The sequence below is a fragment of the Mobula hypostoma genome, chromosome 23 (genome assembly GCF_963921235.1).
Source record: "Mobula hypostoma chromosome 23, sMobHyp1.1, whole genome shotgun sequence".
Classification (NCBI taxonomy): Eukaryota; Metazoa; Chordata; class Chondrichthyes; order Myliobatiformes; family Myliobatidae; genus Mobula; species Mobula hypostoma.
Genome location: NC_086119.1, coordinates 10,126,437 through 10,149,837, shown reverse-complemented (window position 1 = coordinate 10,149,837; position 23,401 = coordinate 10,126,437). Strand labels below are relative to the sequence as shown.

General features: G+C 44.5%; 1 protein-coding gene across 1 annotated transcript in view; it reads left to right on the top strand.

Annotated features, from left to right (window-relative positions):
- The window catches only part of LOC134336640 (aldehyde dehydrogenase family 3 member A2-like), a 28,392-nt gene extending 10,204 nt beyond the window's left edge, over positions 1-18,188 (top strand). Inside the window, exons 4-11 of the mRNA XM_063030971.1 lie at positions 705-790; positions 3,305-3,513; positions 4,181-4,298; positions 5,219-5,360; positions 6,244-6,410; positions 9,383-9,482; positions 10,353-10,535; positions 14,975-18,188. Coding sequence (XP_062887041.1) covers positions 705-790; positions 3,305-3,513; positions 4,181-4,298; positions 5,219-5,360; positions 6,244-6,410; positions 9,383-9,482; positions 10,353-10,519 — 989 coding nt within the window. The 3' untranslated portion in view covers positions 10,520-10,535; positions 14,975-18,188. The remainder of the gene's footprint in view (positions 1-704; positions 791-3,304; positions 3,514-4,180; positions 4,299-5,218; positions 5,361-6,243; positions 6,411-9,382; positions 9,483-10,352; positions 10,536-14,974) is intronic.
- Positions 18,189-23,401: the final 5,213 nt, after the last annotated feature.

The following is a 23,401-nucleotide window of genomic DNA, read 5'->3' as shown; positions in this document are numbered from 1 at the left end:
GACACTATAGCTAGATCGCCTCACACTTTTGCACAGTACTGCATTTGTTAATGTAGAGCAGGGGGCAGTTTGTCAATCTGGCAGGAGCAAAGGCTTTTGGGAATGGCGAGGGTGCAGTGCCGTTGGAGGGTTGTGGGGCAGCTGGCAGTGGAGGAGTGTCCGGGGCAGGGTATGCCGCAGTACAGACACACCCAGCCCTGAGACAAGGTCATTTGATTCCATACAAGTGGTTTATTAATCATTACAGAGTGTTCATGAGAGAGAAAGGATGAGGGGATTCTGTTGAGTAAGTAGGATGGAGAAAAGAAAGTTATGCTGATTGTGTCAAGGGAGGCTCAGTGGGACTGATTGTGGCAGGAGGGGCTCTTTCTCCAGAGAAAAGATGGGGAAAGGTGACCGAGCAGAGATCTTCAGAATAGGGACAGGCTTCTTTTGGTTTTGAGGGAGTTACCACTTGTGACAACCATACCAGGCACTGAAAGATCCAGTGGGGAATTCAGGAGAGTGTGGAGCTCCACACCGCACAGAGTGTTGGGATAAATGGAAAGGACACCTACAACTGAACAGCTGTTGGAAGAGAATGTGTTGATGGGATGTGAGGAGGCTTGAATGGAACAGGAACGCTAGCATAACTGTTTTCGGCCAAAATGGCCTGTTTAAAAGTTCTAAATCCAGGGTAATTAGAGTTATATTCCTGTCCCCAGGAAACGCCGCAGTCCTGAAGCCGTCGGAAGTGAGTGGAAATACCGCCCAGTTGCTGGCGGATCTGCTCCCTCAGTACCTGGACAAGGTGAGTGCGGCCAGAGCTGTGCATCCAGGCACCTCAGTAACCAGGACAACATGACATCCCGCCTGTCTCACACCGCTCACAACAGATCTCAGGAAGGCAGAAGTGTTGCAGAACAAGAAAACCTGACCCACTGAAATTACCAGTCACAGATGGAGGTGGTAGGGTTAGGCACCAGGTGCCCGATGCAGTATGGACCCAGTTACTTTCAGTTTGTTCCTGGCTGTATGGTGGAAACCGGAAAGAAACTGTGAATCCAAATGGGTAACAATGGGAAAGCCAATATTATCTAAAAAGATGACAGGTTGCATTATCCATCCAGGCATAGTTTGTGCCTGAGCCTAAAGGGAATGCAGCTGAAAGCTTTCCTAACCCCAGCTCTTAGCTCCTAAGTATTTGTAGCATGTTCTATTTTCACACAGCTGAGTAGATATGTTCTGGAGGTGCTTTAAGTGCTCCAATACTGTATAATTCAACAGCAAAGGACTGGTGGAAATAATAAACTACTATTTTAAGTAAGTTCACTGTTCACAAAAGTGACTCTGGTGTCCATCTATACTCACTTGATCCATCTCTGCTGTTCATGTTACATAATGCAGTAACTTTTCTTCACTACACCAATCTTATATTTTTCAGCCTGATGACCACTGTTTCATTTTGTGACCAATCCCATTAGATACTATTGATCTATATCTGATAGCTCCAAAAATTTACTGTTCAAAATATTTGGGCCCCTTATCTAAAAAATGATGAGCTGGCATTGCAGTGGGTCCATAGGAGGTTCACGAGAATGATCCTGGGAGTGAAATGATTAATACTGGAAGTTAGAAGAATGAAGGGGAATCTCATTGAAACCTATCAAATATTGAAAGGCCTGGATAGAGTGAACGTGGAAAGGATGTTTCCTATAGTGGGGGAGTCTAGGACCAGAAGACGCAACCTCAGAATAGAAGAATGTCCCTTTAGAACAGAGATAAGGAGCCAGAGGGTGGTGAATCTGTGGAATTAATTTCCACAGATGGCCGTGGAGGCCAAGTCATTGGGTATATTTAAAGCAGAGGTTAATAGGTTCTTTATTATTAAGGGCATCAAAGGTAACAGGTGGAGAATAGGGTCAAGAAAGATAATTAATCGACCATGATGTACTGGCAGAGCAGGCTTGATGGGCTGAATGGCCTAATTCTGCTGTCATGTCTTATGTTCTTGTGCTTTATTTTCTTTGTGATATGGCCATTTCCTGACTACCCATAACTGTCTTGGGAAGGTGGCAGTGAGTCCTCATAAAACAGTTTGAAACTACTGAATGACTGGTTAATTACTTGTTGTTCAATTATTCACGTAACCAGCATTTCTAGTTAGCTTTGAATCTATCTAGATTAGGTAGATGAGCTTTATTTGTAACATGTGCTGTGCATCATTTGCATCAACGACCAACGCAGTCTGACGATATGCTGGGGGGCAGCCTGCAGGTGTCACCATGCTTCTGACGGCAGCTTAGCATGCCCTCAACTCACTATCCTGAACCTCATGTCTTTGAAATATGGGAGGAAACCAGAGTGCCCAGAAGAAATCCCCTCTGTCATGTGGATTATGTAGAAATTCTTTACAGATGCAGGAATTGAACTCTGATCACTGGCACTGTAAAGTGTCATGTTAACTGCTACACTACCATCCTACCCATCCTGTCTGGAGTAAGGTTATTAACCTGTGACATTATCACCATATTTTTCTCTCCATAGGGATGAAGATATTTTAGTTTCATTAATGGCTGTTTCCTTTTTCTCACAGCTCCCCCATTTCCTTTCCCCCTGTTGATCTCACCCCTCCTCCAGACAGAGCAGCTGCAATAAATAATCCTTCATTCCCCTCTCTCAGCACCATCTGTAACAATCACTCTTCGGGGACTCTCCTGCTGATCATGCATTCCCTCCCACTTCACTGCAACTTACTTACCTTACAGTTCTTCCTCGTTCTGTTGTAGGGTCATCAACCTAAAATTGTGTTTCTTTTTGCTTTCACATTCCTTTGATAGTCACAAGGGACGGCAGATGCCACAATCTGAAGTAGCAAACAATCTGCTGGAGAAACACAGTAGGGTGAGCAGCGTCATTGGGAAAGATTCAGGTGGGGTGGGGGTCAATATTTCAGGTACAAACCCTATATTAGGACGTTGCATTAGGAGTGAAGAAGGGAGAATACTGTATAAAGAAGAAAGGGGAAGTTGTGAGACTGGAAGCAAGTGGGTGATTGATAGTCACCGGTATAGAGAAGGGAGTGGTGGGCTGGGGCCAGTGTATGTTTGATGGATCAATGAGTTGTGAAAGAAACTGTTTCTGGTTCCAAATTTGTGTTGTTTAAATCAGTCACACACACCAGGTGGAAGGATGGGAGCTTTTGTTTTAATGTCACATAATCTAATGAGAAGGCAGCAGTATAACTGTGGCTTTCGGGGCAAGTTGAGGCACAGCGCATTGGGCTGGTTTGTTTTCCTTGAACCAAGTGTCTTCCTTCTTCAAGGAGCTCTACCCTGTAATTAATGGAGCAGAAAAGGAGGCCACCGAACTACTGAGCATTCACTTTGATCACATCTTCTTCACGGGCAGTGCTGCCATTGGCCAGATCGTCATGGAAGCTGCTGCCAAGCACCTGACGCCGGTGACCCTGGAGCTTGGCGGGAAGAGCCCATGCTACATCGATAAGGACTGCAATCTGGACGTTGCCTGCAGGTTCACCTGTGGTTGGGGTGGGGGGAATGTGTAAAATGTCACATTTGTAACACTGTAGAGACAGCTTTGCTTCGATATGACTGCTGAGAAAGGTTAGATAGCTGGGCATGAGGAAACCTCTGGGCAGGATTCATTAAGTGATTCATTAGGGATTCATTAGCCTTTGTTAAACAGAGCAGAGGTTGAATTTTTCAGCCATCACCTTTGGCTGTTTATGAATAACGCCCACAAAATGCTGAGGAACTCAGCAGGACGGGCAGCATCCCTGGATGGGAATGAATATTCAACGTTTCAAGCAAGACCCTTTATCCGGACTGGAAAGGAAGAAGAAAGAAGCCAAAATAGAAGGTGTGGAGGGGAAGAAGTACAAGCTGGCAGGTGATAGGTGAGATTGGGTGAGGGGGAAGGTGGGTTGGTGGGGTAGGGGATGCTGGGAGGTGATAGGTGAGAGTGGGTAAAGGGGAAGCTGGTTCAGTGGGGGAGGGGAAGTAAGAAGCTGGAAGATGATAGGTGGAAGTGGTAAAGGGCTGAAGAAGAAGGAATCTGATAGAGGAGAGGATGGTGGACAATGGGAGAAAGAGAAGAAGGAGGGGAACCAGAAGGAGGTGATGGGAAGGTGAGGAGAAGAGAAGGGGCTGTTCATGAATAATTGGTTTGTCCTTTCTAGGCGTATAGCATGGGCCAAGTACGCTAACTGTGGCCAGAGCTGCATCGCCCCGGACTACATCCTGTGTGACAAAAGTATCCAAGATAAAGTGGCAGAGAAGATCAGCTCCGCTACTACAGTGAGTACAAAGGGAACAGCAGGTCAATCAGCATCTGACCTACTTGGGTGTGATGGGTGCTTTCGTTACAGCTTATCAAGATGAGTGAGATCCTTGACCTGATGTGAATTTGTTCTGGTAGCTGGATCCCCAGTTTCTCCACTCACCTTTTCATGCAGATATTTCTCAGAGTGTGGTTGTTGTGAGTAAGGTCAGGGATCCTGTCCATCTGTACATCTCCTGTTGGGCTTCATTCCTGAGTCTGTGGCAGCATTTTTATGAGCCCAGCAACTTGCTATTCCATTTCAAAACAGTAGCTGGGGGTGATGATGAGGTGTGGAACTGGTGTCATGTATTAGCTGGACTGGGCAAGGATGGCAGGACTTAAAATGGAACTCGGATTCTCAAGCTGCTGAGGAACTGAACAGTCCCACGAAATGCTGAAGAAGACTCAGATTCAGAATTATTTATCACACGTACATCAAAACATAGAGTGAAATGCGTCATTTGTGTTAACAAGGATGTACTGGGGGCAGCCTGCAAGTGTTGCCACACTTTCCGGCGCCAACATAACATGCCCACAATGTTCAACAGAACAGCACAATCAACAACAACAACAACATTACAAGACAACCCCTTTCTCACCCTCCCATTTACCCTCCCACTCCTCAGACAGACCTCCAACCCTGAGCCTCCAGTCCCTGGCCCTGGAGTCACAGACAGGCAGACAAAAGGCCTCCAACTTCGGATTCTGAGTTCAGATGATGAGTGCAGTCTGTATTTTGCCTTCCATTTAAGAGATTAGTTTTGGTGATGGGGCAATGGTTTATTGTTTACCCTTCCCAGCCTCTGGTACCATTGATCCTTTGCATTAGACTCTGTTTCCTCATGGTTTGACCATTAAAGTATTGTTTTAATATTCCTGTTTCCTCTACTTTTAGGAATTTTATGGATCCAACCCCCAGACATCCCCGGACTATGGACGAGTCATTAACCAGCGACATTTTCGGAGAATTATGTCCTTGCTGGAGGGAGTGAATGTGGCGTACGGGGGTCAGAATGAGGAAGGAGATTTCTACATAGGTACTTGTTATGGCTGTGATCATTGATTCTACTACACACAGACACCATACCACAAGGAGCAAAATACCAGTGCAATGATGTGTGCTGTTGGCTTATCAGGCAAATATTTACTAGTTTACACTCTGATCAGTAAGGCGCAGCCCAGGTCACTGTCCTATTGAGGAACTGAACCAGAAATAATTCCTGCTGATTTCCGTCCCTCACCCATAGCTTTGGCTTTCCCTAGTCCCTGGTGGGAGTTTCTTTCTCTTCCCTGCTCTGCTCTTGAAGAGCCCTTGTCCCTGACCATCCCTGGAGAGTGACTGTCTTTGAGAGTCTTTGACCTTCCTCAAACCTCCCAGGTTACAACAACAGGGAGATCAGTTTGTCTGATCTCCAGTTTTTATTTCACCTGCAGTGAGTTGTCTGTCCGGTCTGCCTTCTGGCCATGGATATGACTCGGGCAGGGTCCGGACTAAGTTTGGCGTAGAGGGGTGGGAGCTGGAAAAGGGTCTGAGCTGTGGGTCGGGAACGGTGGAGGGGAGGCACAGAATTGGAAGCAGTGGGAGGACAGAGTGAGGTTTAACATGTTGGCTGTACGTCCCTAATGGCTGCACACACCCTTGCCTTGGTGGCTATCCGTCACAGTGCTGAGGTCAGAAGTGAAAGGAGGCCCATTTCATTCTCCTGCCAGTCCTACATGCGCTACACTGGAGAAGTGCTGAGTGGAGAACTGTTGGCTGTGTGGACACCTGGCAGAGGCTGACCCAGTGCAGCTACGGCCAGCTGCTGAGGGCAGGTGGATCAACACAGGGTCAGGTGGGCCTTGGCATTGTTTTAATCAGCTCAGCAGCAGTTCACATCTTTTGCGTGTGTGACCAGAGCCTCTTGTTAACTTGCTCAGCTCCAACAGTTGTGACTGATGTGGATCCTGACTCCAAGATAATGCAGGAGGAGATCTTTGGGCCGGTGCTGCCCATTGTCACGGTCAGTAGTGTGGACGAGGCCATTGCCTTCATCAACAAGCGGGACAAACCTTTGGCTCTCTATGTCTTCTCCCACAACAAGAAGGTGAGGGTTGCTGTCTCCGCTGATTACCAGTGCTTGTTCTTGCCATTCCTGAGATAATGAATTCTACAGACCAATCACCATTTGCACCTTCAGTTCCCAAACCTTAAGCTCTGCAATTTCCTCCCTAAGCATCTCCCCCCGCTCTCTTTTCAGATGCTCAGTTAAGCTCAGATCTCTGAGCAAGTTTTCTGTCTCATCCCTAACACATCCATATGTGGCTTGAAATCAATTTCTATTTAACAATGGTTTAAGAAGTGCTTTGCTCTGTTAAAGATGTCATTTAACTGGAAATAGATGATCATAACATGTTGGCGCATGGCCAAGTGGTTAAGGTGTTGGACTAGTGAAATGAAGGTCGCGAGTTCGAGCCTCAGCTGAGGCAGTGTGTTGTGTCCTTGAGGAAGGCAACTAACCACACATTGCTCCTGCACTGCGGTGGTTGGTGCAGTATGGACAAGATAAGACAAGACTCTTGTTCTAGAGTGGGAGGACTAGACTTTAGAAACCAGTTAATCTCACGAATGGTTGAGAGAGATTAACCAGGAAAAGGGTTCAACCTTAATTCATCACGCAGTGGGGGCATGATCAGGGCAAAGGATAAAGCTGGGTCCCTGGTTGTAATCCTTGCTGGATAATTGACAAGGGACACACCCTGCCAGAGTCTAAATGAGTAGGGTGAGATCACAGGGTGCGTGGTGCCGAAGGGCACTATCACAACAGGGTTTCGAACCACTTTGGGATGGAAGGGAAGGGGAGGAGAAGCCTGATAGAGATGGTGTTTTATTCCGAGATTCCTCCAAGTCTATTTCTTTCAGTCCAGAGGACAGTCTCTCAATCCTGATCTACCCATAAAGCAGCTGTGTGAGAAGACCCATTTGAAATCTAAGTATCTCCTCCTCCTTCTTGCCTTCCTCCCATCGAGAATGTGCCTGACCCAGAGCTGATAGCCTCCCCGCAGTGATAAGGAAATGGCTGAACATAAATGTTCCCACAAACTGCAAACGTGAAGTTAATTTGAACCTGGCCTTTTCATTTGGGAGATGGAGATAGAAAGGATAGGGCAATTTCTTCTGCATTCTGTGTAGTAAGTCCCAACCTTAGATGCTTATCCTGCAAGTCCATAACCCTGCTGCTGTAAAGTAGCTTTGTGGAAAAAGTAGGGTTGCCCATATTTTTGCAATTACAATCTGGGCTTTGTCCACTGGATTTCCCTTCCCTTTGCCCCATCACTTTCATCATCTTAAGCTGATGATATTAAAATTCTTGGTAATTAACCATTTCAAAGAACTGGACAGGAAAAGGCAGGTCGTGTTTTACGAGCCTGATTGAATTTTTTGAGGATGTGACTAAACATGTTGATGAAAGTAGAGCAGTGTATGTAGTGTATGTGGATTTCAGCAAGTCTTTTGATAAGGTACCCCATGCAAGGCTTATTGAGAAAGTAAGGAGGCATGGGTCCTTGCTTTGTGGATCCAGAACTGGCTTACCCACAGAAGGCAAAGAGTAGTTGTAGACGGATCATATTCTGCATGGTGGTCGGTGCCCGGTGATGTGCCTCAGGGATCTGTTCTGGGACCCCTTCTCTTTGTGATTTTTATAAATGACCTAGATGAGGAAGTGGAGGGATGGGTTAGTACATTTGCTGATGACACAACGGTTGGGGTTATTGTGGATAGTCTGGAGGGCTGTCAGAGGTTACAGCAGGGCATCGATAGGATGCAAAACTGGGCTGAGAAGTGGCAGATGGAGTTCAACCCAGGTAAGTATGAGGTGGTTCATTTTGGTTGGTCAAATATGATGGCAGAATATAGCATTAATGGCAAAACTCTTGGCAGTGTGGAGGATCAGAGGGATCTTGGGGTCTGCGTGCATAGGACACTCAAAGCTGTTGTGCAGGTTGACTCTGTAGTTAAGAAGGCATACAGTGCATTGGCCTTCATCAACCGTGGGATTGAGTTTAAGAGCTGAGAGGTAATGTTACAGCTATATAGGACCCTGATGAGACCCCAGTTGGAGTACTGTGCTCAGTTCTGGTCACCTCACTACACGAAAGATGTGGAAACTATAGAAAGGGTATAGAAGAGATTTACAAGGATGTTGCCTGGATTGGGGAGCTTCTTTATGAGAATAGGTTGAGTGAACTCGGCCTTTTCTCCTTGGAGCAGCGGAGGATGAGAGGTGACCTGATCAAGGTACTTAAGATGGTGAAAGGCATTGACGTGTGGATAGTCAGAGGCTTTTTCCTAGGGCTGAAATGGCTAACACGAGAGGGCACAGTTTTAAAGTGCTTGGAAGTAGGTACAGAGGAGATATCGGGGTAAGTTTTTTACACAGAGAGTGGTGAGTGCATGGAATGGGTGCCGGTGGCGGCGGTGGAGATGGATACAATGGGGTCTTTTAAGGGACTCCTGGATAGGTATATGAAGCTTAGAAAAATAGAGGGCTATGGGTAACCCTAGGTGATTTCTAAAGTAAGTACATGTTCGGCACAGCATTGTGGGCTGAATTGTGCTGTAGGTTTTCAATGTTCTATGTTTCTATAGGCACTATAAACACTTTAATAAACAACCTTTTAATAATGCTGTTTACATGCTGGTATTTAAATAATTATTCATATTTTATTCCATATTATATCTGTACTATAACCTCTAACATTATTTTTTATACAATTCTTTATCATTATTGAATGTTGTTGATTTTGCAGCATAACTTGCCAACACACCACAACAAATTCCTAATACATGTAAATGTACAGTATATGGTGAACAAAATCGATTCTTCATCCTTAAACCCAACACCTCCTGCTTTGGCTCAGTATGTAAATGCTCCTGTCCTGAGCCTTGCAATGTTGGAGTGTCTCAAGGCCATGATGGAAAGGCTGCATAGTGGTTGATCTCCAGCTCTAGGATAGATCTAACCGGGCAGTACATCTTACAACTGTGTTTTGCATGTTCCTCTTTTTCTTTGTGCAGTTGATAAAGAAGATGATCGCAAAGACGTCCAGTGGCGGAGTCACAGCCAATGACTGCCTCATCCATTATACTCTCCACACTCTCCCATTTGGAGGCGTGGGTGAGTTCAACATGTGCATTTATTCTCCTGTTCATAGGTTGGACTTCACAGGCTGCACTGGGAAGGAAAGGGAATATGTTCCTCCAGGGCAGACCAGGGCATGTAAGGAAGCAGTAAAGTTATAGAGTTGTACAGCATGAAACCAGGTCCTTTGGCTCAACAGATTGTCCATCTACACCATATCCACTCTATCTTGGGCCTTTCGATATCTGGTAACTTTCAATGAGATCTCCTCTTATTCTTCTAAACTCCAGTGAGCATAGGCCCAGAGGCACCAAACGTTCCCAGGGAAGGGAGTTCAGCAATGGGTTTCTAGAGTACAAACAACACTTATAAAGATACTGTCAGGACTCAAGGGCCTGAGTTATAGGGAGAGGTTGAAGGCTAGGACTTAATTCCTTGCAAGATAACTGATTGAGGGTAGAGGTGTACAGAATCACGCGGGGCATAGAAACGGTGAATATACACAGTTTTTTCCCAGGGAATGGGAAGTAAAAACCAGAGCACATAGGTTTAAGTTGAGATGTGAGGATTTAAAAGGCACTTGGAGGAAACTACTTCAGACAGAGAGTGTGGTGATATATATGTAATGAATTGACAGAGAAAGTGGTTGATGCGGTTATCATAACAACATTCAAAAGATACATGACTAGGAGGAGTTTATAGACCATATTGTAAGGGTGCAAAATGTCCAAAACTCACATATATCACTAATGGTTTGCTTCAGAAAGAAATATTGATGTCATGTGAATATTATGTAAATTGTGTACAACGTGTAAGGTGATGTGGGGGTGTGTCCTGAATTGTATTTTTGCAATTTTTACAAATAATGCATAATCTTGCAAAAGTAAGTGTCCTGCCTGTTTACAGGTACAAGTGGCTTGGGGGCATACCATGGCAAATACAGCTTTGAAACATTCAGTCATCGCCGAGCATGTGTGCTGAAGTCACTGGGCATGGAAAAATTGAACAGTGTGCGGTATGCGCCCGCTACTGAATCAAAGCAAAAGTGGACGCAATGGTTGTTGAAGAAGTAATGAAAAGCGTTGTATGGTAAGTACTGGTTGTCATTGCGGTTCAAAGGTAGTTTGTTTAGTTCTATAGATGCTGGCAACTCTGGCTTTATTGCCCACATCTCCCATTTTTGCTTTTGTGAAAGAAGACAGAATAGCTCTTGAAGCCTTGCCCATATTTCCATCAAGGTCTTCCAAAACAGCTATTGAATAGGAAATGCTAGGATCCTAGCTGGAGGCAAAGGAGGAGAGGAAATATGTTTTAAAACACGGAGATTAAGGTGGTTCCATTTCAACATATCTGTAGACATAAAGAATTCACGTCAAGCCTATTTCAATTCACTTCAGAATAAACATTTTCTTTATTACAAGCTGATGTCAACAAGGGAGTCACACAACTTAAAACGAATACTCCCCAATCCAAAGCTTTTATTATTCTTATACTATTTCCTGTCTATTTTTCTCCCACTATCTCTATCCCACATATGCTATGTATACTTTTTCTTTGTTTATAATTGAGATTTAGCATGGAATAAGCCCTCTCGGCCCTTCAAGCCGCACACCACGCAGCAATTCCCCTGATTTAATTCTAGCCTAATCATGGGACAGTTTACACTGACCAATAAACCTACCAACCGGTTTGTCTTTGGACTGTGGGAGGAAACTGGAGCACCAGGAGGAAACCCAGGTGGTCATAGGGAGAACATACAAACCTCTCACAGGTAGCAGCGGGAATTGAACCCCGGCCGCCTGTACTGTAGAGCGTTGTACTAACCGATGTGCTACCGTGCCATCCTATACATAGAGTGAAGTAAGCCTTCTGCAATATCAAGCTTCAGCACCTATGTTCTCCGTGGGCTGTGTACAGTTCTGCTTTTACCTTGTACTGTACGTACAACGGTGAGCTTCTGTCCTGGAGTTTTATGAAACTGTTGGTAGGCTGGTATCCAGGAACGAGTTTACTCCAGTTCACCTTGCACTACAGATATTGGCTTGATTCGAGCCTTTTGCAGACTTTAACTGCTTGCTACCAATCCTGTTTGGGTCTCCTTTATCTCCCTACAACATGCTCATTCCTCCATCGTCCTACTCTGAATATCCTGTCCCTACTACAATACTTGATCTTGCTTGCTAGCTTTGGGAGATGCTACCAAAGAATTTTGGCAAGTTGCTATTGTGCCTTTTGGAGGTGGAATGGTAGTTGGGACACCAATCTAATGAAAATCTTTGTGGCTTATTAGTGCCAGGAGGCTAAGGGCTTACTTTCATATTTTTTAATCTATTGATTTCCTAGTCTCCAATGGAAGGGTGGGTGAGGAGGCCATGAATGATAGACTTGAATTTACACGTGGCACACATCTTGGCCTTCTATGTTATCAATTGGTTAATAAGGAAGAGAATACAAGGACATTCCTTTAGAACAGAGATGAGGAGGAATTTCTATAGCCAGAAGGCGGTGAATCTGTGGAATTCATCACCACAGGTCAAATCATTGGATATATGTAAATCAGAGGTTCGTAATTTTTGATTACTCAGGGCATCAAAGGTTACTAGGAGAAGGCAGGAGAATGGGGTTGAGTGGGAAAATAAATCAGCCATGATAGAATGGTGGAGCAGACTCGATAGGCCAAATGGCCTAATTCTGCTCCTATATCTTATGGTCTTAATTGGTTCTTGAGTTGGGTATTCCCATGTGTGAGATTAGAATGCACGATGCAGAGTTGGGAAGAGTTAGGATTGGTCCAGGACCTGCAAAGGGAACCAAACTTCATTTCTAGACATGATCCATACTTGCTACCATGTTGGAAGCTCTGAACCAAAAAAACATTTAATGGAGGAGGGAGGTTTGAAGTTAATTTCTTGTGCCTATTTTTCAAGACCTCTATCACCAGCTGAGGTAAAATACGACATCAGGGATAAAGAACTCTTGGTGGTGAAGTTGGCACTAGAGGAGTGAGGGCATTGGCTTGATGGGGTTAGGTACCCATTCATCATCTGGATGGACCTTAAGAACTTAGCTTATATTCAGGACGTGAAAAGACTGAATTCCCTGCTAGCACACCGGTCACTGTTTTTTTTAATCGTTTTAATTTTATTATAACATATCATCCTGGGTCTAAAAATCAGAAACCTGATGCATTATTGAGACAATTCTGGCCCCCCTCAGATATAGTGGAAAGTTTGGAATCCCTCATATTGGGCAAAAGGCTAATGGCCCCCTTCTTGTAGGGTGTAGATTCCTAAACTGGACAAGCACTAGAAGGGATTAACCAGGTTGCAGAAGGAGGTCCCCCGGTCAATTATTTGTTCCACCTGAGTTATGATCTGGGGTCGTTAACTGGGGTCACACTTATGATAACAGGTCACTCTGGTATCTTGCGGACTGTAGAGTTCATTAAAGGAAGGTACTGGTGGGCCAGTATATATAAGGATGTTAAGCTTGTGACGTACATGTCCTTTACAAAGATCCTACTTCCCCTCCTCAAGGCCTTCTTCAACCTCTACCCATTCCTTCACACCCCTGGTTTCACCTTTCTCTAGATCGCTTCCTTTTACCACTATTTTAGTTGTGGTCGATATGTTTTCCAAGGCTTGCATTTCATTCTTTTAACAAAGCTACCATCAGCCCAAGAGACTACAGGAATGATCGTGCACCAGGTTTTCTATGTACATGGTTTTCCCACTGATGTTATTTTGGACAGAGGTCCCCAATTCACCTCGAAATTCTGGCAGGTATTTTCTGGCAGTCTGGCAGGCTACCTTTGGTCTGTCCTCGAGGATCCATCCGTAGAGAATAATGCACAGACTGAGAGGACGAACCAGGACCTGGAGCAAACTCTTCGCTGCCTGGTTTGCGGTAATCCGTCCTCTTGGAGTGACCATTTAGTCTGAGTGATTTCACCCACAACATTCATCATTGGGTGTGACCCCTCTTGAATGTCAATTTGGGTTGCAGCTCCCTCTCTTTGATCAGGAGGCTGAGGTTGGTGTTCCCTCAACTGGACAATTTATTCCAAGGTGCAAATAAAGGCGGCTGAAGGCCAAAGGGACTCTGGAAGTGAGTTCAGCCTGGCAACAGGCCAAGGCCAACAGAAAGACGTGGCTGAGTCCCTCTTTCTATATCGGTCAGCAGGTCTGGCTTTCAACTAAAGACCTTCCACTCAAACTAGAATCATAGACCTAGCCCCTCACTTTATCGGTCCCTTTAAAGTCATTAGGAAAATTAACCCGGTAACATACATGTTACAAGTTCCCCATTCTGTGAGAATTCATCTCACCTTTTGTGTATCCAAATTGAAACCTTTCCATTGTAGTCCCTTGGCCCCGATTCCCAAGCCTCCACCCCCACCAAGGATCATAGAGGGTGAAATTGTCTACACAAACTGCTTAATTCAAGGAAATTAAGGGGACAACTACAATACTTGGTAGACTGAGAGGGATATGGTCCAGAAGAACGGTGTTGGGTTTCTTCCAGGGATATTTTGGATCTTGACTTCATTTCAGAATTCCATCATTTATATCCAGATAGTCCTGGGCCATCAGATGCTGGCTATAGGTCGTTCTGTCACGACCTCGGGTCATCGGTACAGTATACTGAGGGCTCTGAGTTGTTTGTAGTGGATTTTTTGTATTCTCTGTTTTATTAATTATAATTATCTGTATTGTTGCACTTTGGGATTTTGATGTGTTATTGTTCAGTCTTCTTTAGTTCAATAATTCCATTTAATATCAGAGGATATATACAATACACAACCTGAAATTCTTACTCTCTGCAGACACCCTCAAAACTGAAGGAAAAGCCCCAAAGAATGAATGGCAGAAAAAAGACATGAGAACCCCAAAGCCCCTCGCCCCTCCCACACCCAAGCAGCAGCAAACAACATCAACTCTCCCCCCTTCCCCTCCCCCAAATTATTGTAGCATAAAGCAGCAGCATTCCCACCACCCACCATGCGAGCAACAGCAAAGCCCTCGAAGAGAGACCATGGTCTACAGTCCATCAAAAACAAAGTGTTCACTCCAACATTTCTTTCTTTCTCTCTCCCCCCCCCCCCACCCCCCGCTTCCAGACCGACAGGGAACATTGAAGTTAAAATTGTCCTTGAATACTTACAATTAATTCCGAGATTTTGCAGGTGACCAATTAAGTATCCTTGGACTTTTGACTCTTATTAAAATAGTTACATATTAGAGTTTGGGGTTTTATCAACTGAGCACAGATTCTTTTGTGCCCTGGAGTGTATTTAAAGGGGCAGTGTTTGATCCTTGCCTAGTGTGGTTCTGGCTGAGTTATCCTAAGTTAGCCAACACCTTGTAAGTTCAACTGTTCTGTTTTGTTTATAAAATTCCTAGTTTTATTTAACCCTTCCAAAGCTCTGTGTGATCCTGCACTTGGGTCCAAAGATGCAGTGTGACAGTTACATTCTACAGACTGACAACTCCTTCTAATGCTGTCTGTTTCTTCCTTCTTTACTTCAGATGATAAACAGGCCAACTTCATTGGCATTGACCTTCTGACAACCTTGGGATTGAGGCCCTGTGTAAAGCCATTATTTTGTGGGAAGAATGAGCTGAACAAACTGCACAGAAATCCAACCAAATCAACTCTTGGAATCTAAACTCTTCCATTGCAACATCCCAATCAACTGACTAACTTCTAACATTCTTAATGACTAAGATGCAGGATGGAGGAACTAGTGCCAGAAATGGCAAAGTAAGCTAAATGACCTCCCATACTGTAACTTCTGATTCAAAATTTAATTTTTTAACATTGAATCTTTTGTACTTTACAACTGCATCTTACTTATTTTAATCATATAATGTGTTCTTATTTACTAAGGTTTAATTGTGTACAGAAATAGATTATCTGTCTCTAAATCAGCTGCTGAACTGTTATTCACACAAAATGCTGTGAGGAACTCAGCAGGTCAGGCAGTATTTATGGGAAAGAATAAAAAGCCACATCCCGATTAAGGGTTTCGGCCCAAAATGTCAACTCTTTATTCATTTCCATATATGTTGCCTAACCTGCTGAGTTCCTCCAGCATTTTGTGTGTGTTACTCTGGATTTCCAGTGTCTGCAGAATCTCTTGTGCTTAACTGCTATCGCGGGCTATAGATTTTATCCCCCTGAATGCATTGTTAACATGGTGAATAGGTGTTTTAATGAGGAGAATTCAGAGAAGTATTGAATATAGACGAGTTGCACATGAGTTTCACTCTACATGCCTGCCTGCATGTGCACTTTCTCCTCTACAGTTCTCCTTCTTGACTTCTTTTTTTCTGTTTCCTTCCTTTCGACACTCAAACAGTGATTGTATTTTAAGAATGTTCTACTTTACCCATGGGAAGTGTTTGGGACTTCCTGAGGTTATGAAAGGTGTTCTCTTAGGCAGTACACCTTGTTTGTCTGACTCCAGTCTCCAAAAACAGACACTACTGCAAGTTTTGTTGTGTGAAGCGACAAGCAGGTGGAGAAAGGAAAAGGTTCAAGAACGTGCCCTTTTCATGAAATGCACCATTTCTCAGGGGAATGTCTGACTCCTGGCCACTCAAAGTGGAGGAAGGGAATTTGGGATGGTATTGAGAACCTGGTGGTCATAGAACTCTACAGTCTACAGGAAGGAGTGCATCACCTCACAGAATATAGGTTTCCCCCGCCATCCGAAGGTAGAGCATTCCTATGAAACGGTTCGTAAGCCGGAATGTCGTAAAGCGAAGAAGCAATGACCATTTATTTATATGGGAAAATTTTGTGAGCGTTCGCAGACCCAACAATAACCTACCAAATCATGCCAAGTAACACATAAAACCTAAAATAACAGTAACATATAGTAAAAGCAGGAATGATATGAAAAATACACAGCCTATATAAAGTAGAAATACTTTTCCACAATCATTGCCTGAACTGTTCTCCGTAGCGAAAATCTCACGTGAGCGCTCTCGGCAGAAACACTCTCTCCAGTAACCTTTAAGCTATGAACCTGCCAAATCATACCAAATAACACGTAAAAATACACAGCCTATATAAAGTAGAAATAATGTATGTACAGTGTAGTATCACTTACGGGAATTGGGAGGGCAGCGCCGAGCACACTGATGATGGTGTGTTAGACTGAGTCGTCGGAGTTTGGGTGGTGCAGTGGCCCCCACCCTCCAGGCAGCGAACCAACACCGATCTGCGAAGCATGCAGCAGTCCAGCGGTAGCCGGGACACACTCAGCACGTCTTTAAGAAAAACGCCAAAATAAACAAGCTAATTAATTAGGTGCTGCCCGGCATGTAAATGTCGGCCCAGATCAGAGGCGAATCGCGGAGAATGCAGCAGTAGCCGGGTGGCACCTAATTAATTAGCATGTTTACTTTGGCTTTTTTCTTAAAGATGTGCTGTGTGCCTCCCGGCTACTGCATTCTCCGCGAATTGGTATCTGTCTGCGGCCTGGGGGCTGGGGTGGTGGGACACTGGGGTGTCAATTCATCGTTGTCTGTTTCCATCAGGGCAGGCAGGTCATCGTCTTCTATGTCTGCCTGCCTCGATGTCGAAGGTTGAGGTTTGTCGTCTGCTGTGGCTGATGTGGAAGGCTTGCTTGACTGCTTAGCCTCACGCATTTTTCTATCATACAGTTCTTTGTAAGAACTCAAACCATCTTGCAAATATCCCCTAAACCTACGTACCCTTTCAAAATTAAAGTCGTACTTTATCGTTACTCATTCGGTTTCGATTATCCTTTCCTCTTCCAATTGCATAGGCTCTTCATCTATCAGTTCTTGGTCATGGGATGCCAAAACCTCTTCAACATCATTTTCGTCAACTTCCACAAGCCAAACTCACTTTGTCCTTACTTCGTTCACCACAATTGAAATGCTTAATTATGTCTAGTTTTACGCTAAATGTAACACCCTTACGAGCCCTTTTAGGCTTTTCCGATACCTTAGAACTCATCTTGCAAACGGCTGCTCACAGGCATGTGTTAAAGCAATGCCGGCGAGAATGCAGTTCCAAATCCGGGGGAGAACGGCTGCTCGGGGCGCGTGCTGCCTTTTTTTTTTATCACACACTGCTTTTCTTCGTAACAGTGAAAACACCTTCTGTTAGTGAAAACAGGTAACTAATGTAGGTCTTTCGTACCAGTGAGGTTTCATAAAGCGAACGTTTGAAAAGCAGGGGACACCTGTATCCACCTGGTCAGTCATCTCTGCCTCATCTGAGGAAGAGACTGCAGTTCCCATCCGGGTCACTGAACCCAAAGTATGAGATAGAACTAAGTCAAACTCAGTCTCGAAGGAATGCAAGGGGTTTTCTCAATTAAAAAGAAGGGGTGCAATGTAAAGGAGGAAGGTTACAACGAAGCATCAGGAAATAAGGATCTCAAAAAGGATTGTGAAATGTTCCAGGATTTCTTTTGGACTCCCTGATCTTGGTACCCAAACTCTCTTCTGAAGTCAGATTCAAAACTGCACGTAGCTGTGGTCAAGCAGAAAAATCAATGTTGCATCTCTCTTGGATTGATACATCTTTTCCAGGGAGAAACCTTCCCCAGTATGAGGCCTAAATTTATTAGGGAGTTCAATTCTATTTCACTGCTTTGTTTACTTTGGACAGTCATTCTATTTCATTTAATTGAACACTTGACTTCGCCATTAAATTTCATTATCTCAAGTAATGGATCTTGGTGGTCTGATTTATTATCTGAAAACAGCCTGAAGTCTCTTAAAAAAATCCAAAGAACTGCTGAGTTGATTAGACTGAGGATCCTCTCCTCACCTCCTGTCCACCACTGAGCTTTACTACAAATCAAAGTGATATTTTTAAAGAGTAAATAATCTTTGATGGAAGTAATCTTTAAGGCTGGTGGCATGTGTGCACAGTTGTGACCAATATGAGTTCATGAAGTCAGAAATGATTTCTGCTCTGTCCTACGTTTTAGACTCTTCAGGCTATCAGGTGGTACATTTCTCCCCACGAGGGTGGAGCCTTGATGACAAAATCTTGGCTGCCATTCCCAGAGTGATGGGGACATGCGTTGCACAGCCAGGGAGACCTCTTTCAAACAAGATATTAAACTCAGGCCCTATCTTGCCTGTTAAGACCAAAGACATAGGAGCAGAATTAGGCCATTTGGTCCATCGGGTCTGCTCCACCATTCCATCACTGCTGATTTATTATCCCTCTTAACCCCATTCTCCTTCCTTCCTGTAACCTTTGACACCCTTACTAATCAAAAACCCATCAACCCCTCTTTAAATATACCCGGTGACTTGGTCTCCACATCCATCTGTGGCAATGATTTCCACAGAGTTCCAAATCAGGTTGGTGTATTTTTTGGAAAAGAAATTGTCAAAGATTGCAGAGAGACATTGATAGGATGCAGGAGTGGGCTGAGAAGTGACAGATGGAGTTCAAGCCGGAGAAGTGTGAGGTGGTACACTTTGGAAGGACATACTCCAAGGCAGAGTACAAAGTAAATGGCAGGATACTTGGTAGTGTGGAGGAGCAGAGGGATCGGGGGGAACATGTCCACAGATCCCTGAAAGTTGCCTCACAGGTGGACAGGGTAGTTAAGAAAGCTTATGGGGTGTTAGCTTTCATAAGTCGAGGGATAGAGTTTAAGAGTCGCGATGTAATGATGCAGCTCTATAAAACTCTGGTTAGGCCACACTTGGAGTACTGTGTCCAGTTCTGGTCACCTCACTATAGGAAGGATGTGGAAGCATTGGAAAGGGTACAGAGGAGACTTACCAGGATGCTGCCTGGTTTAGAGAGTATGGATTATGATCAGCGATTAAGGGAGCTAGGGCTTTACTCTTTGGAGAGAAGGAGGATGAGAGGATACATGATAGAGGTGTACAAGATAATAAGAGGAATAGATAGAGTGGATAGACAGCGCCTCTTCCCCAGGGCACCACTGCTCAATACAGGAGGACATGGCTTTAAGGTAAGGGGTAGGAAGTTCAAGGGGGATATTAGAGGAAAGTTTTTTACCCAGAGAGTGGTTGGTGCATGGAATGCACTGCCTGAGTCAGTGGTGGAGGCAGATACACTAGTGAAGTTTTAAGAGACTACTAGACAGGTATATGGAGGAATTTAAGGTGGGAGCTTATATGGGAGGCAGGGTTTGAGGGTCGGCACAACATTGTGGGCCGAAGGGCCTGTACTGTGCTGTACTATTCTATGTTCTATGTTCTATGTAGAAATTCAAGTTGGTTGTGGAAAACTCCCATGATCCATAAGATAGGGAAACAGAATTAGGCCATTCGGACCGTTGAATCTGCTCCGCTATTCCAGCATGGTTAATTCTTTATTCCTCTCAACCAGTAATATTTGACACCCTTATTAATCATGAACCTATCAATCTCTGTTTAAATATTAAATGACTTGGTCTCCACAAATGTCTATGGTAATAAATTCCAGTTTCACCCACTCTCTAGCTAAAGAAATCCCTTCTCATCTCTGTTCTAAATGGGCATCCCTTTATTCTGGGGCTGTGCCCCCTGCACTTAGACTCCCCCACGATAGGAAATATCCTTTCCATATACACTGATTCTCCCGCCTGCTAAGTAGATGTGTTTACAAATGTCTTGAGAAATATCCTATACTAGGCAACATCACTAAAAATTGATGATCTGATTACTCCCACTGTACAGATTGGGGGAGTTTGTTGGGTACAGGCTGATATTCCCTGAATTATAATAGTGATTGCACTTTTTAAATCACACTGCCTCACTATCTTGCATGACTTATTTTTATGTGTTATTGTAATTTATAGCAATTTTTTAAATGTATTGCCTGTACTACTGCTACAAAACAACAAAGTTCACACATCTGTCAGTGGTAATAATCCTGAGCACTGGTGGCAACCCCATTATTTTTTACCCGTCCCTAATTGCTCCAGAGGAGATATTGAGCCACCTTGGGTCTCTACAGCCCTTTTGGTGAAGGTGTCATTGGGAAGAAGTGAGCTTCTAGATTTAGGACCAGTGACCATGAATGCACGGTGATACATTTCCAGGTCAGGATGACATATGACTCTGAGGGGAACCTGCAGAGGATAATTGTCTTGCTTGGGAGGTATTATCAGAGTAGCCGTGGCACATAACTGCAGTGCATTTTGTCAGTGGTACATTGGGCAGTTGTCGTGAGTCAGCGTGGAAGGGGATGAATGTTTAAGGAGGTGGATGCAGTGCCAATCAAGTGTGATGTTGTTGAGCTTCTTCAAGAGTTCGGGATTCCTTCATACCCTGAATACTTGATGATGAAAAGGTAGCGGGAGGTGAGTTGCTTGCCACAGGATCAGAATCAGGTTTAATATCACTGGCATTTGTTCAGTTGTTTAGTCGAGTCCAACTATTTGTGTCCTCATGGACCATACGGTCCAGTCCATAGGGTTATCATGCAAGACACAGAAGTAGATTGCCAGGCCTTTCTTCCGCACAGATACTGCTGCTGCCCAGGTTGGGACCCGGCTGGGTTTGAACTCAGGACCATCTGCCCTGAAGTCCAGTGCTGATGCCACTACACCACCATCACTGGCATATGTCATGAAATTTGTTCACTTTGTGGCAGCAGTACAATGCAGTACATGATAATATAGGGGAAAAAAACTGAATTACAGTAAGTATATATATGTATATTAAATAGTTAAAATAAGTAGTGCAAAAAACAAAAAGTAGTGAGATAGTGTTCATGGGTTGAATGCCCATTTAGAAACTGGATGGCAGAGAGGAAGAAGCTGTTCCTGAATCGCTGAGTGCACGCCTTCAAGTTTCTGTACCTCTGCTCTGATGGTAACAGTGAGAAGAGGGCATGCCCTGTATGGTGGGGGTCCTTAATGATGGATGCCACCATCCCGAGGCACTACACCTTGAAAGTGTCCTGGATACTATGGAGGCTCGTGCTCATGATGGAATTGACTAACTTTACAACTTTCTCACCTGTTCTCGACTCCACAACATTTATGTGGCTGCCCCAGATGAGTTTCAGGTTAATGTTAAACCGGTGGATGTTAATGGTAGGAACTGAGTAATAGTAACACTATTTGATGTAAAAGGTAAGTGGGGAGACTATCTGGTTGGAAATGGTCAGTGCCTGCCATGTTTGTGATGATTTATTCATTGCCATTTCCAAGCCTACACTTGCATGCTGTCTAGGTCTTAATACATGCAGGCATGGGCTGCTTCATCTGGGTGGAGTTGAGCATTGTGCAGTCAGGTAGAAGGAGGGTCATTGATGGGCCAGGGACACTGCCCTGAGAAACTTCTGCAGTGATGCTGACAAAGTTATTTTTCTTTGTGTCACGGTTGCATTTTGCTTTTATTTATTTAGAGATACAGCACAGTAGTAAGCCCTTCTGACCCAAAGAGCCCACCCTTCTCAATACACATATGTGACCAGTTAACCTACAAACCCATAAGCCTTTGGAATGTGGGACGAAATCCACACTATCATAAGGAAAGCATACAACCCCTTACAGACAGCAGTGGTGTTGAATCCAGGTCCCGAATGGAGCATTTTTTCCTTGGTGCTGATTGACTTCGGTTATCCAGGGTTTTCTAACGTCCCAACAGCCTTGGTCCCACTCCCGCCTCATCCTGAGGATCTTGATCCATGGTGGAACCAAGATCAGTGGATACACGGCTGTACCAATGAGAAGGGGGCATGTCCTGGATAGTGGGGGTCCTTAATGATAATAATCCTGAGGCACTACACCTTGAAAACCCAGACTGACATTGGGTGAGCAGGTTATTCATGACTGAGTGCCTGGTACTACTACGGCTCAGTTTGGCGTTCAGTTCTGGCACCATCTATAAGGAGTTTGTTTGTCCCTCCCTGTGAGTGCGCGGATTGCCTCTGGGTGCTCCGGTTTCTTCCCACAGTCCAGTTAGTAGGTTAAGTGGTCATTGTAAGTTGTCCTGTGTTTAGGCTAGTGTTAAATAGGTGGGTTGCTGGGCTGCGTGGCTCATTGGACCAGCAGGGCCTTTATCTCTAAATGGGTGGTGGGGCGGAGATATGTCTCTACCAAAGGAAGTGTAAAGTGCTCCTTCCTTCCACTAGCCTGCAGGTCACCCTCGGGCAAGGTGTAGCACCAGCTTAGCACAACCCCCCCCTCACTTGAAGCCATGGGAGCAGGCGGTGGATGGTCATATGAGCAGCTGGTGCATATCTATCACAGGTCCTGGTTATGCGACCACTGACGCCAGGCAGACAATCTCTGAAGCGCGTTGACATCAGCTGGGGTCACCCGTCTTGTAAAGAAGAAAGCATTGGCAAACCACTTCTGAAGAAAACCTTGCCAAGAACAATCATGGTCATAGAAAGACCATGATTGCCCACGTCATATGACATGGCACATAATGATGATGATCTTTAAGTAAAATAAAATAATAATAAATGCTCACTGAATAAACTAAGTGGCTCTTTGTAACATTGCTGAGGACAAATTCCTTCACGATGCTGATAACTGAGAGGACTGATTGGCTTTATCCTGTTTGTTGTTATCAGGAAGTATCCGGGCAATTTTCCACATTGTTGGGTGTTGTAACTATTGGAACAATTCAGGCAGGGGTGCTGCAAGTTCTGAAATGCTGATCTTCATAGGATGTTGCCTGGTCTTGTCACCAATGTTGTATCCCGTTCTCTCAACTATTTCTTGATATCCTGTTAAGATTCAGATTCAGATTCATTTATTTATCACATGCACATCAAAATACACAGCTTAATGCGTCACTTGTGCTAACATTACAGATTTGCTGGGGGCAGCACGCAAGTGTCGCCACACATTCGTTCAACGCCAGCATACCTTGCCCACACTGTTCAGCAGAACAAGCCAAGCAACGACACCACCAGCACCAGCAAAACAAGCTCTTCTTCCTCCCTTCCACCCACCCACAAAACCCCAAGACGGGCTG